Source organism: Stegostoma tigrinum, chromosome 2 (assembly GCF_030684315.1).
Source record: "Stegostoma tigrinum isolate sSteTig4 chromosome 2, sSteTig4.hap1, whole genome shotgun sequence".
NCBI classification, from domain to species: Eukaryota; Metazoa; Chordata; class Chondrichthyes; order Orectolobiformes; family Stegostomatidae; genus Stegostoma; species Stegostoma tigrinum.
This window is the reverse complement of record NC_081355.1, coordinates 70478805-70491527: the sequence shown is the minus strand read 5'-3', so window position 1 is coordinate 70491527 and position 12723 is coordinate 70478805. Positions and strand designations below refer to the sequence as shown.

General features: G+C 38.4%; 1 protein-coding gene across 1 annotated transcript in view; it reads right to left on the bottom strand.

Moving 5' to 3' along the window:
- Positions 1 to 6245: 6245 nt before the first annotated feature.
- Positions 6246 to 12723, bottom strand: part of tspan13a (tetraspanin 13a) — a 34768-nt gene continuing 28290 nt past the window's right edge. The window contains exon 6 of the mRNA XM_048562213.2: positions 6246 to 7752. Within this exon, the coding sequence (XP_048418170.1) occupies positions 7678 to 7752 (75 nt within the window). The 3' untranslated portion in view covers positions 6246 to 7677. The remainder of the gene's footprint in view (positions 7753 to 12723) is intronic.

Below are 12723 nucleotides of genomic sequence, written 5' to 3'. Positions count from 1 at the left end.
GAGTTGGGGTTCCTATGATCGCTCTCACTTCCTCTTCCAATGGATGTAACCTAGTTTTTTCATCTCTGTAACCCAAATAGGTCACTTGGGATGCCTGGAACCTGCATTTTCCCCTTCTAAGGTGTACACCTGCCTTGGAAAAATGTTGAAGTGCTATGTCCAAGTTCTCCATGGGGAGATCAAACTCCACCTTCACTGTCAGTATCACTGAATCCTGAACAATTCAGAGTTGCCATCACCACTTGACACCTCCTAAAGCTGCTAATCTCACATCAACGAGCAAGAATAAAAGATTGTAGGAAACTTATTCGATTGCCAAAAAACAATAAGCAACCAATCAAGACAATATTAATGGTGAGATATAGTTCAGTATGCAGAGGAACAAAGCCATTTTGTTCTAAAGTGAAAAGGCCCTAGAATGTCTACTCATTAGAATCTTTCTTTAAATCATCTTCTGCCTCATCTTCTTATTGCTTTCCTTGACAATTGGCTTTCCTCTCATAGGAATAGATCAGTTTTTGCTTATTTTTTACACTAAACTTAAGCAATACTAAACAAGGAGACATTTTTAGTCAGAAGCCGTACGACTGAGTCAATCATCAAAGTGGTTTCTTCATCCTTCAAACTGATGGTGTTCAATCTGATTTATTACCAGAAGGTGACCAGTGCTGAGAATTCTAAGTAATCCCTCTGTAGCATTTGTAGAGACTTAATGTTTTGGGTTAATGTCTCTATCAGAACTGAGAGTGTTCAAAATGTAACAGTTTTTAAGAAAAGCAGAAGAAGAAAGGAAGAGGAAGAAAGAACAAAGGGATAAAGAACAGGCAAGATAACGGAAAAGCAGTTTGATGGTTCAAGTCAAAAAGAGATGGGAATGGGGCAAGTGAAAAACAAAGAAACATAAAAGGAGTTGCACATATGAAGAGCAGAATCATCCAATCAAGATGAACCTCCTCATCTGTCCCCACCTTCTACTTCATAAACCTCCACTTCAACAGATTTTCAACAGGTTCCAACTATTTCTGTCACCTCCAGTATGTTGGCACCACCAAAACTATCTTCACTGAAGAAAATGCAGCACCTTCCTGTTTAACCTCTCCCTCTCACTGATCAAGGTCCCAAACGTTCAGGTGAAAAGGATTTACTTGTGCTCTGTCACATTCATATTCACTGTTTGCGCTGTAGTCTCCTCTAGATTGAGAAGTCTGAATGCAGGTCAGAGATAGGAAGAACTGCTGAGGCTAGAGTCAGAGATAGCAGTGGAACTTTGCCGACCCGAAACGTCAACTGTCAGAGGTGTAAATATAAATGCAGAATTATTGCCAATTGTTGTCCAAATAAAGGAACAGCGACCATGGTCTGAAATTGCTGAACTCAATATTGAGTCTGGAATACTGAAAAGTGCCCAGTCAAAAGATGAGGTGCTGTTTCTCCAACTCACAATTAATTTAATTGAAGCAGCTTAAGAAGTACAGGATAGAAAAGTCAGCGTGAGAATAGAGAGGAGGATCAAACTGGTTAAAATTTAAGGGTTAAACTTGTGAACTGAATGGAGTTGTTCCACAAAGTTGTCACTTGATTTGCATTCAGTGTGGAGTTGGAGGAGCACAGAGGGCCAGGCAGCATCAGAGGAGCAGGAAAGTTGAATCACTTTTGTTAATATTACTACCAGTAGTAGGCGAACATTTAAGGTGAGGTAGGCCTTATCAAATCAAAAAAAAATTGAGTGACGTGAATTATTTGATGAGAACGCTAGAAAGAAGGGAAACTCACAAAGTGTGTCATGTGAATACGGTCAAATGGTATTCTGATAGGGAAGGAAAACAAGTGGACAATGTGGTACTTATTACAACTCAAAATGAAGAACCAAATCCAGATAGATTTGTATTTGATATTCTTCAAGTTAAATTGGATAATGAGGAAGTTCTCAAAAATTGGGACAAATTAGAGGAAAACTGAAATTACCTTCAACAGTTATTCCAAACAGATACAGAGATTATGCATGATGTAGATATAGGAAATACTGTTCCAAGTGAGCAAGATCCTCATAGACTTCACCCTCTACAATTGGCACAAGTTCAAAAAAAGATTAAAAGTCCGTTCAAAGACAATATAATCAACGTGATTTACAGCAAATGCAGCTTACCGATAGTGATGGTGCCAAAAACAAATGGTGCCCAACACTTAAATGTTGATTACAGCAAAGACAATGTAGTTACAAAATTTGATTCATATTCTATTCCACTGCTGAAAGATCGTATTATGATGGAGGCACAGGCAACTTACACTTCAAAGTTGGACTCACTCAAAGAATACTCTATCCATGAGTGTGAAGGAAATTTTGGCTTTTGTGACACTAAATGGTCTTTGTGAATTTAAAGTTATGCCCTTTGGTATGAAAAAATGCACCAGCTACATTTTAAAGACTAACAAATAAAGTCATTTCAAGATTACCCAGTTGTCTGGTACACAGAGGCAATCTGGCGATGTTTAGTCACACATTTGGAGCATTCATCAGAATTGTTTGGTCAACATCAGAAGGTGGGCTTGATGATAAACCTGGCTAATAGTGAATTCACAAAAGGTCAAGTCATGCTCCCAGGCCATGTTATTGTACATGGACAGATGGCCCCATGGGATGTGAAAACAAAGAATATCCGGGAGATTTCCACACCAGCGACAGAGAAGGAAGTATTATGGTTCCTGGTGTTTTTCATCAAAAGTTTGTACCAAATTTCAGCATCATTTTTGCTCCACTGCCTGACTTATTGAAGAACTGCAGAGAAAATGCCAGTAAATGGAGGAACGTCAGAAGGCATTTGATAACCTGGAATCTGTGTTAACCACTGCCTCAGTGTTAGCTATCCCTAACCAAGCAAAGCCTTTCAAAGTGGCTACTGATGCAAGTGATGTGGGTGTCAGTGCTGGACCCTTACAAGAATATGGTGAAAAGATAAAGACCCACAGGGTGTTTTTGCAGAAAGCTGAATATTCATCAAAAGTTGAATATTCACAGAGGGGAGCTTGAATTTAGCATTGGCATTGGAAAATTTCAACATTTATATTGTCTGCAATGTGTCTGAGACAATTGTATATACTATTCATAACACATTAAGGGGTTTGGAAAATTTTAAAGATAAAAATACCAGGCTGCTCAGATGGATTTTATTGCTACAGCCATTAAATTGTACAATCACACACGTGGCAGGACAAGAGAACATAATTCCCAATGTGTTGTCATAACTGATAAAGAAGGGCAAAGGTGTTTGGCGGCAGAAGGAATGTATTGAAACATTTAATGTTTGCATGTGTAGAATCAATATAATGTATAGGCACTGTACTGTACTGACAGTATAGGACTATAGGTTCACACAAATTAAGCCATCTTTGTATATTGATGGGTTTTTTTCCCCCTCAAAGAGGGGAGGTGTGATAACACTATGGCATTAAGATGTGCATTTTGTCCTGTTTTGTTTTGGAGAGGTTTTGAGCCTAGGTACTGAGATGTCTCCTCTAAGCCAATGAAGTAAACCATTTGTGAGGCTAAGTTCTTGTTTAAAATGCTGGAACAATAGAAGCAGTATGAATGGGTGGAATCAGGCTCCCACAAAACCAGGACTTTAGTTTTCAGGAGTTGATGTTTGAACTTGGCTGTGGAAGCTATTAATCTGTCTCAGCTACAGCTAAAAAGCTCGGTCCTGCCTTACATGCTCTTGCCAAGGGTATTTTCGTGGAATGTTAGGATATTGGAATAGTTGCTGTTTAGTAGTTATTTAATCGATTATTCCATTACATTTTCCAATAGAGCCAAAGTTATACCAAATTTTCTTTCCTTTAACTATAGGGTAAGAATAAAGTATGTTTTGCTTAAAGCTGAGCAGTTTAACCAATTGAATTACACCTGGAACACAGCACTTTACACTTAAGTTTAAATAAAAGCTAGGGAGGCGGCTTGATATATATATCAAGGGGGTTTTGTCTGGTCCATAAAAATAGCAAAACCCTTAGATGTCCAAGAGATGGCAGACTTATCAAACGGTGCTCTGGGTAAAAGCTTACAATGCTGAATGTAAAATATCCAACACGCAATTACAGGAAAGCAAACATGGATCTCCTTAAATTATGACTGAGAATATAAATCCTGTCATATATCTAAAAAAAGTTCAGTTCAAAATCTTAACTCTCTTTCTCCTTCCACAGATGCTGCCAAACCTGCTGAGTTTTTAGTTTACTTGGAACTAGCATTTTATTACAGATTTTATAGTTTCTGCAATGTTTTGCTTTTATGCAAGGAATGCAGCTATGAAAGTTTGGCTTTCTGTTGCAATGATGCTGAATCTCTGTACTTCCTGTTGTTGGAAATTACATCTATTAAAGCATGCTCAGTTAAACGGTGATAAAGTATTCACTGATTTTTTTGTCAATTTGTGATGCTAATCATCAGGTGACTTGTGAATAGCCTCATGTACCTGTAGTCAAAAAGATTACGTGCATGTTCGACAGTAGTTTAATGACAAAACATTGTCAATTCCATGTGCATGGGCAAGTTTTTTCTCTTTACGTTTAGTTGGTTTCAAGGTGATGTGTTCAACCACGATAATTTGAAAATGTGTAAACCATTTTAAGAGGCTCGAACAGACTCTAGGTAGAGTCATACAGCATGGAACAGACCCTTCGGTCCAACCTATCCATGCTGACCAGATATCCCAATCTGACCTAGTCCCATTTGCCGGCACGTGGTCCAGATCCTTCTAAATCCTTCCTATCCATACACACATCCAGATGCATTTTAAATGTTATAATTGTATCAGTCTCCACCACTACTTCTGACAATTCATACACACAATACCCTCTGTGAAGTTGCCGCCCCTTAGGTCCCTTTTAAATATTCCCCCTCTCAACTTAAACCTATGCCCTCTAGTCAAAGTTTTTTCCACAGGGTAGGTAAGTCCAAAGCTATTCGCCCTAACCATGCTCATGATTTTGTAAACCTCTATAACAAGGTCACTCCTTAGCCTCTAACGCACCAGGGGGAAAAAAAAAACTCCAGCCTATTCAGCCTCTCCCTATACCTCAAACCATCTCGTCCCAGCAATATTCTCGCAAATATTTTCTGCACACTCTCAAGTTTAACAACATTCTTCATTTAGAAAGGTGACCAGAATTCTACGCAGCATTTTGAAAGTGGCCTCACCAATGTCCTGTATTACCCACTTAATAGTGGAACTTAGCTTTGCACCCAACCAACAGCTTCTGTATCTGGGTATTACCAGGGGGAACTAGCCAGTTGGATACAAAGTTGGCATGAATGTACAGGAGAGACGATTGGTTTTCAGACTGGAAACCTGTAACAGCAGTGTGTCACAGTGTTTCATGCTGGGTCCACTGCTTTTCATCATGTATATAAATAATTTGGATATAAATATAGGAAGCATGATTATTAAGCTTGCAGATGACACCAAAGTCAGTGTTGTAGTGGACAGTGAAGAAAATTATTTCAGAGTACAATGGGATCGTGATCAAATGAGCCAAGGAGCTATGGAATTGCAGATGGAGTTTAATTTAGATAAATGTGAGGTATTGCATTGGTAAAGCAAATCAGGGCAGGACTTCTACCGTTAATGGTAGGGCCCTAGGGAATGATGCTGAACAGAGAGATTTAGGGGTGTAGGTGCATATTTAGGGGTGTAGGAAAGTGGAGTCACAGGTCAACAGGATGGTGAAAGCAGCATTTGGCATGCTTGACTTCATTGGGCAAAACATTGAGTTTACGAGCTGGGATATCGTGTTTAGGGCAGTCTCCAGTAGTTTTTTGGCATTGAGTGATAGACTAATATGATTCAATAAAGGCACATATATTAGTACAGGCTAATTACTCCTTAAATCCAGATACCAATGTGAATCACTATGCTAAAGCCACGAAACCTACTACATCAATGCTAAGACCACAACTCATTCAAACTTTAAATTTAGACATCTGCATACAAACACAGGAATTAGCAGCAGGCCCCTTCAGCCTGCTTTGCCATTCAAGTTCTTGGCTAATCTGATAGTTAAAACTTGGAATTAGCCACATTAAACAGAAAGCAAAGAAAGAGATAATGTGGTTCATTATTTTGGTGCAACATTGTTTTAATTTACTTATGTGATGTAGGTGTTGCTGGCTGGTGAAAATGTTCTAACAAACAAAGGATAGAAATAAGCTACAGTTAAGCAGATAAAAATGAAAAAAGGAAAACAGTCACTTCATCCACCCACATAAATGAAACTTTAATGGTTGGAGTCCACAATTTACCCAGTCTCAAATTTTACAAATTCCATAAATACAGTAATAATATTCTCTACATTAACATTTTTCCCGACAAGATATGTTAAATCACTGCTGTCTCTCTCCAGTGTTAGGAACAATCAATGGTTTGGCCTACATTCATAAAGATACTATGATACCAAGCTGTCAAATATACTCAATTCTCAATACAGTTATGTCATGAGCAAAATTTCACAATAAATCAATATCATAAATATCCAAATAAAGGTAATTTCTCATTGTGTAGAGAAAAAACAAATGTGGTGCAAACACAATTTACATGATTTGTTTCTATGTTAGCTATTTTAGAATGATCCACTTTTACTATGTGCACTTGAAGCAAAACATTGTTTTGATTAAAAACAAAGACAAAGACATTCTTTAAACAAATAGTAATTGATTAAAGTATTACCACCAAATAGAGAGAAAAAAATCACAGTATATTAAATTTATCAGCAATCAGAGCAGTGCGGTGCTACAACAAAACTTCACATTAAATCACACAGGCAGGTATAAGCATTTCCAAATAAGCTAGGGAAATAAACCGGCCACTGCTGACTGAACTACCAAGGAAACAAGCTTTCCACATACATATGCACAAAATCCTGTAAATGGTTTTGAAGTCAGAAGATCGTTGAGCCATAAGAAATGCATTTCTTTCAGCTAGTATTGCTCACAGTGGATCAGGAGACCCATGTGTAAAAACTAAACTTCTCAATTTTCAAAGACAGAAACAAGTTTGAGACATCTTTTGAAAACCCAAATGCAATAGGAAGAAGTTACAAAAAGGAACTGCTCCACCAAGCTAATGCACAAAATGAAAATGCACTTATATTACGTATAATCTAAGTTGTTCAAATTTAACTGTGATTACCTTCCGTTCAAACAAAATATCTTTACTATTAGTTAACTATGCACATATGGAAATTGGAAAAATGAAAATCTAGACTTATGCTATTATACATTGTGATACTTTAAGGGGATTGAATATCAAATAATGCTGTGAGCATCATTTCCTTTGGTGTTAATATTCAATTTCATTAGTGTGGTACTTTTCTAAGAATCAACACACAGTATTGAAGCCACAACCTCTTGTGCTAACCAAATGCATGTGACAAGGATTAGACTCTGGACAACAACAAACAGCAGTGCATTCCTCAACTGAGAATTCTATTAGAGATTAACAAAGATTAGTTACAAGTTTCATTACAACTGAAAGCAAAACTGAATGAAAACCCTTATCCCAGGTGAAAGACACGTCTTGCAAGCTGGTGGAGTTTTAGATATTGAAAGCCTCATCAACAAAACAAAAAAAAAATAGGAGGCTTCAGTAGTGCAGCGTTCCAGTGGTATGGCATTGACTGTTTCTCCTACAGGAAAGCACTTGGATTTGCTCGTGGATCTTTCTGATTCCTGTATCTGTGTGTTAACCACACACCCAGGATCTGAAAAGGAATGCAATTTAAAAGTTATCAGAGGTAATGTGCAAGAACAACTTGATTAAAAGAAAGTTAAAGCTGTAGCTTCTAAAGAAGGTGGTAAGCTTCTGTACAATTACACATATCACAATAAAAATTATTAACATTTATTGCCAGTTTAGGATGAAGTAAGGAAGCACAGTGGAAAAAACAATTATGAGAAATAGGCAGCCAATTCCTAAATTATTCATTTTTCTATTGAGAATAAAAATCATATTTACTCTCCTTGTGTTTAGTTCAGTGTTTCCCAAACTGTCTCCTCACTGTGGCCTCACATCCAGGCTTAGTAACTGTTACCACAGTGAGAACTGAGAGAGCAGAGCAGGACTTTTGGCAGAACGGGGGCATGTCTGAGCAGGAGCATCACTGTTTTAACTTGGTTGGAGCTCCAAAGTTACCACAGCTGCCTCAGGGTTCCAACCCATATTTTAGGAAGGCCTAGCTAAGATAATGTTTTCTCTGGTCAGAAAGGCACTGACTGTTTTGTGTATAAATTGTACCCATGTGTGTGCAAGTTGTAAAATGTACACCAACAATGCTTTCTGTTATGGTTCAAACAGCTCTAAAATGACATGATAGAATTATGATTCTTAAAGAGGATAAATACAGACTAAGATACATTTGAACATACAAATGTATGAATTATTGTGGCAACTTGGAACCTTGAGTTTATTCCAGCATTCAATAAGAGCATGGCCAATCGGATTACTCCATATCCTTACCTTGCTGCAATCAATTTTTATCCACTTCTCATCAAGAATCTACCTACCACTGTTTTACAAAGATTCAAGAGCTTAAATTAGATTGCAAGGAGGAATGTTCCAAAGCCTCTCAATCCTGAAAGAAAACACCTCTCCCTTTTCTAAAAACCAAAATGAACTGCGGACGCTATAAATCAGGAACAAAAACAAAGTTGCTGGAAAAGCTCAACAGGTCCGGCAGCATCTGTGGAGGGATAACAGAGTTAACGTTTCAGGTCCGGTGACCCTTCCTTTGAACTTCTCCTTTTCTGTCTTAAATGGGCAAACTTTCAATTTTCAAACAGTGAACCCTCATTTTACGATCTTGCAGAGGAACCAGTTTTTCATATTCACCCTGTCATGTTTCCTCAGCATCTAAAGCTTCAATTACATGCCTTTTCATTCTTGTAAACTCCAGCTGATAAAAGCCTAATCTGTCCAACTTTTACTCTTTAGACAATCCATCCAATCCTGGTATTTGTCAAGTGATTTTCTTCCAAATTGCCTCCAATGAATTTACATGTTTCCTTAAATAAGGAGAATATTTTACACAGTAATCTAGATGTGGTCTCACCAAATAACTGTATAGCCGAAGCATTACCTCCCTAGTTTTATATTCAATTCTCACGTTGCACTCCAATTGCCAGATCTTTGCCCACTCACTTACACTACCTATATCCCTTTGCAGCTTCCTGATGTCTTTTTCCCAATGTACATTTCTACCTAATTTTGTATCATGAGCAAATTTAGCAAACATACCTTCCATTACTTTATCAACGTTATTTACATATATTGTTAAAAAATTGAGGCCAAAGGTTGACTCTTGTGCTACACTTACTCAATGTTGCAAAGCAGAAAATTACTTATGTCTACTTTCTTTATCCATGCCAATTCATCATCCAATCATTTTGGGATTTGGCACCTAAGCAACTGCCTTGTAAAAATCTAAATCGAGTACATTTGCTGATAATCCTTTATCCAAAGCACGTACTATTTCTTGAACATTCCCTTTCCCAAACCATGCTGGCTCTGCCTGATCATCCTCAGCTTCAGTAGGCACCTTGCTATAACATCTTTGATGACAACTTCCAACATTTTCCCCGTAATAGATATTAAACTAAATAGCTTGCAGTTTCCTGACCGCCGTCTCCCTCCGCTGTTGAATAAAGACGTTTCGTTCATCATTTTCCAAGCTAGTAGAATCTTTGAATCAAGGCAAATTTGGAAAATGAAAACCAGTGCATCGGCTACCTCACAAGCTATTTTCTTTTAAGACCTTTGGAGGAGGTCCATCTAAACCTGGGGACTAGTTAGCTATAACAATTTGCTCCAACCACTTTCCTGACAATTTTTTTAAAATGGCCTCCTACTCTTTCTTGATTTATGGCTAATCTTGGAATATTACTTGCTTCATCTGTAGTGAAGACCAATGCAAAATACCTATTCAATTCATCAGCCATCTCTCAATTAGTACCTATTAATTCCCCAGATTCACTTTCCATATGATTGCTGGCAATAGATTTGCAAGAGAGGTGGCAGACAAATTTGATTGAATTTTTCAAGGAAATTAACCAGGAGATGGATAAGAAGAATGCAAATAGCGTGGTGTACAACAGATTTATGCAAAACTTATGATTAGGCTCCTCATGGTCCAGACTCATCAAAAAAAGAAAGAGCTCACTGCAAAGACAGACATTGGATCAAAAACTGGCTGAGAGAGAAGCAGGTGGTGATGGTAGATGGATGTTCCTGCGATGAGAATTGTGTGTCCAGTGGAGTTCCACAGGGCCCTTGCTGCTTGTGGTGTGCACTTTTGACTTGGACATAAATGCAGGGAGTACAATCGAGAAGTCTGCAGATAACACAGGTAAGTGTAGCTTGGTAAATAATGAAGTGGATATCAACCAACTGGTCAGCCAAGCAGGGCGGTGGCAAATGGAATTCAGCCCGGAAAAGTGTGAGGTACTACACTCGGAGATGACTAACAAGGCAAAGGACTGCACCCTTTGGAGGGCAGGACCCTGAAAAGTACTGAAGATCAAAGTGACCTTGATATGCATATCCACAGATTGCTGACAGTAGGAAGTAGATAAGGTGGTTAAGAAGGCACAAAGGACACTTGCAGAGGTATAGAATACCAGAACAAGGAGTTGTGGCGAAACTGTATGAAACTCTAGCTGGGCTAGAGGAGATATCATAAAATATAGAGGAGATATCAGGAACAAAAACAAAGTTGGTGGAAAAGCTCAGCAGATCTGGCAGCATCTGTGCAGGAGAAAACGGAGTTAACATTTCAGGTCCAGTGACCCTTCCACTGAACATCTCCTCTTCTGTCTTAACATTCCAGTCACCACATTATAGGAAGGATGCTGTTGCACCACAGGAGTATGCGGAGGAGTTTTCCACAGGAGTTTTTCCTGGGTAGGAAAGTCTGAGCTAGAAGGAAATATTGGATAGATTAGTTGTTTACGTTGGAGCAGGAGACTTGTGAGAGGACTTGATAGAAGTGTGAGATATATGGTGAATAGAAAGGCATTCTTTTTCCATTCATGGAGGGTCAATAACCAGGGCAGATTCAAGGTGAGAGATAGAAAGCTAAAACGGGAGTTGAAGAGTAATATTTTCACCCAGAAGAGTGGCAAGTGTCTGGAATTTACGGCGTGAATGAGCGGTTGAGTCAGAAACTTTAGTAACATTTAATCAATTGCTAGATATTTACTTGCATTGCCATAGCCTCTAGAGCTTTGGGCCAAAAATTGGAAAATAAGATCAATGTAGTCAAATCTTTGTTGACTGGTATAGAAACAATTGACAAAATTGCCTCCTTCTGGGCTATAAATATTTATGCGTCTACAAGCAGCTGATTGGGATCACTCCAAGAGTGATCATGTAGTTTGTGTCCTGAGAGACAGAGGGGAAAAAGAAACAAAAATATATTAGCCTGCTTCTGATTTGGCACAATCCAAAGTGACCTTTGATTCGGAAAATCCACAGGTCAGAAAGCTTTCATGTCAGTTTACAGAAGACCAATGAGTGAACAGTTTCTCTTGGGGAAAGGCATTAGTTTAGAATATATAGGAAATAGATTACCTCAGAGAGAGTTTTAGGTTGAAAATTCCAGCCTGGAAGTGTTTAGTTAGGAAACTGGAAGGGGTGATTTAAAGGCATGAATGTTTAACCTCAGTGGAGGGTATAACTGAGGCACAGGCTATCAAATGCTTAAGGCCAAGAGCTGAAACAAACACAGTTTAGTCAAACCAACAGACGTGATGGAGAACAGGACTCTCTCTGGTGATTGCGCACTGTTAAGTGATGGTTTGGGATAGATGGTGTTTTGTTCTGCCACAATTATCAAAATGTATCAATTTTTTTATAATGAAATAGCTTGGTTTGTTCTATTCTACCTTCAAATCATTTGGGTCTACAAATTTTGTTTTATTGTTAAAGCCAAATCTGCAGCATTGTGGGCTCTTGTAATTCAGTGAAAGACCACCACACTAAATATTTTTTAAAAAGGATCAAATCAAGCCGAGTTTCAATCTGAGATCATACTCAGCCAGTGGTAACAACAGTTTTTAGTCAGGATATTACATTAATGAAGTGGTGTTCAGATCAGTAGTACAATACAATACTCAATCCCGAATTATTACATCATCAAAAAGTTGGTAATTACAGAATGCATTCTTCAGGTGCTTCAAATTTTGGCTGTTTTAGGAGACGTAAAACATTATATACATTTATTATACTCTTGGCCTGAAATTCCAAAGGGAATTTATTGATGGGTAACCATGTCAGAATGGAAGAAAAGTCTGATTCATGCTAGACAATGGCTGAACCAGTTCTTTTAAATTCAATTATCCATTGAACACAAGTTGAATAACATGAGCACAAAAATGAGGAGTATGTTGAATTGTACAAGACCTAGTGTTTGTGTTCCCCCCCCACCCCGGTTTTGGCACCACGCTATACAAAGGATATGATTGCATTAAAAAGAACGTAACAGATTTAAAACAATAGCTCCTGCAATGAGAAACTTCAGTTAATCGGAAAGATTGAAGCGTGTTGGACTATTTGATGCAGGAGAAGCCATGAGATCTAGAAGAAAAGGGCAGCACCAGGGACCAGGTTCGATCCCCGCCTCGGGCGACTGTCTGTTTGGAGTTTGCACATTCTCCCCGTGTCTGCATGGGTTTCCTCC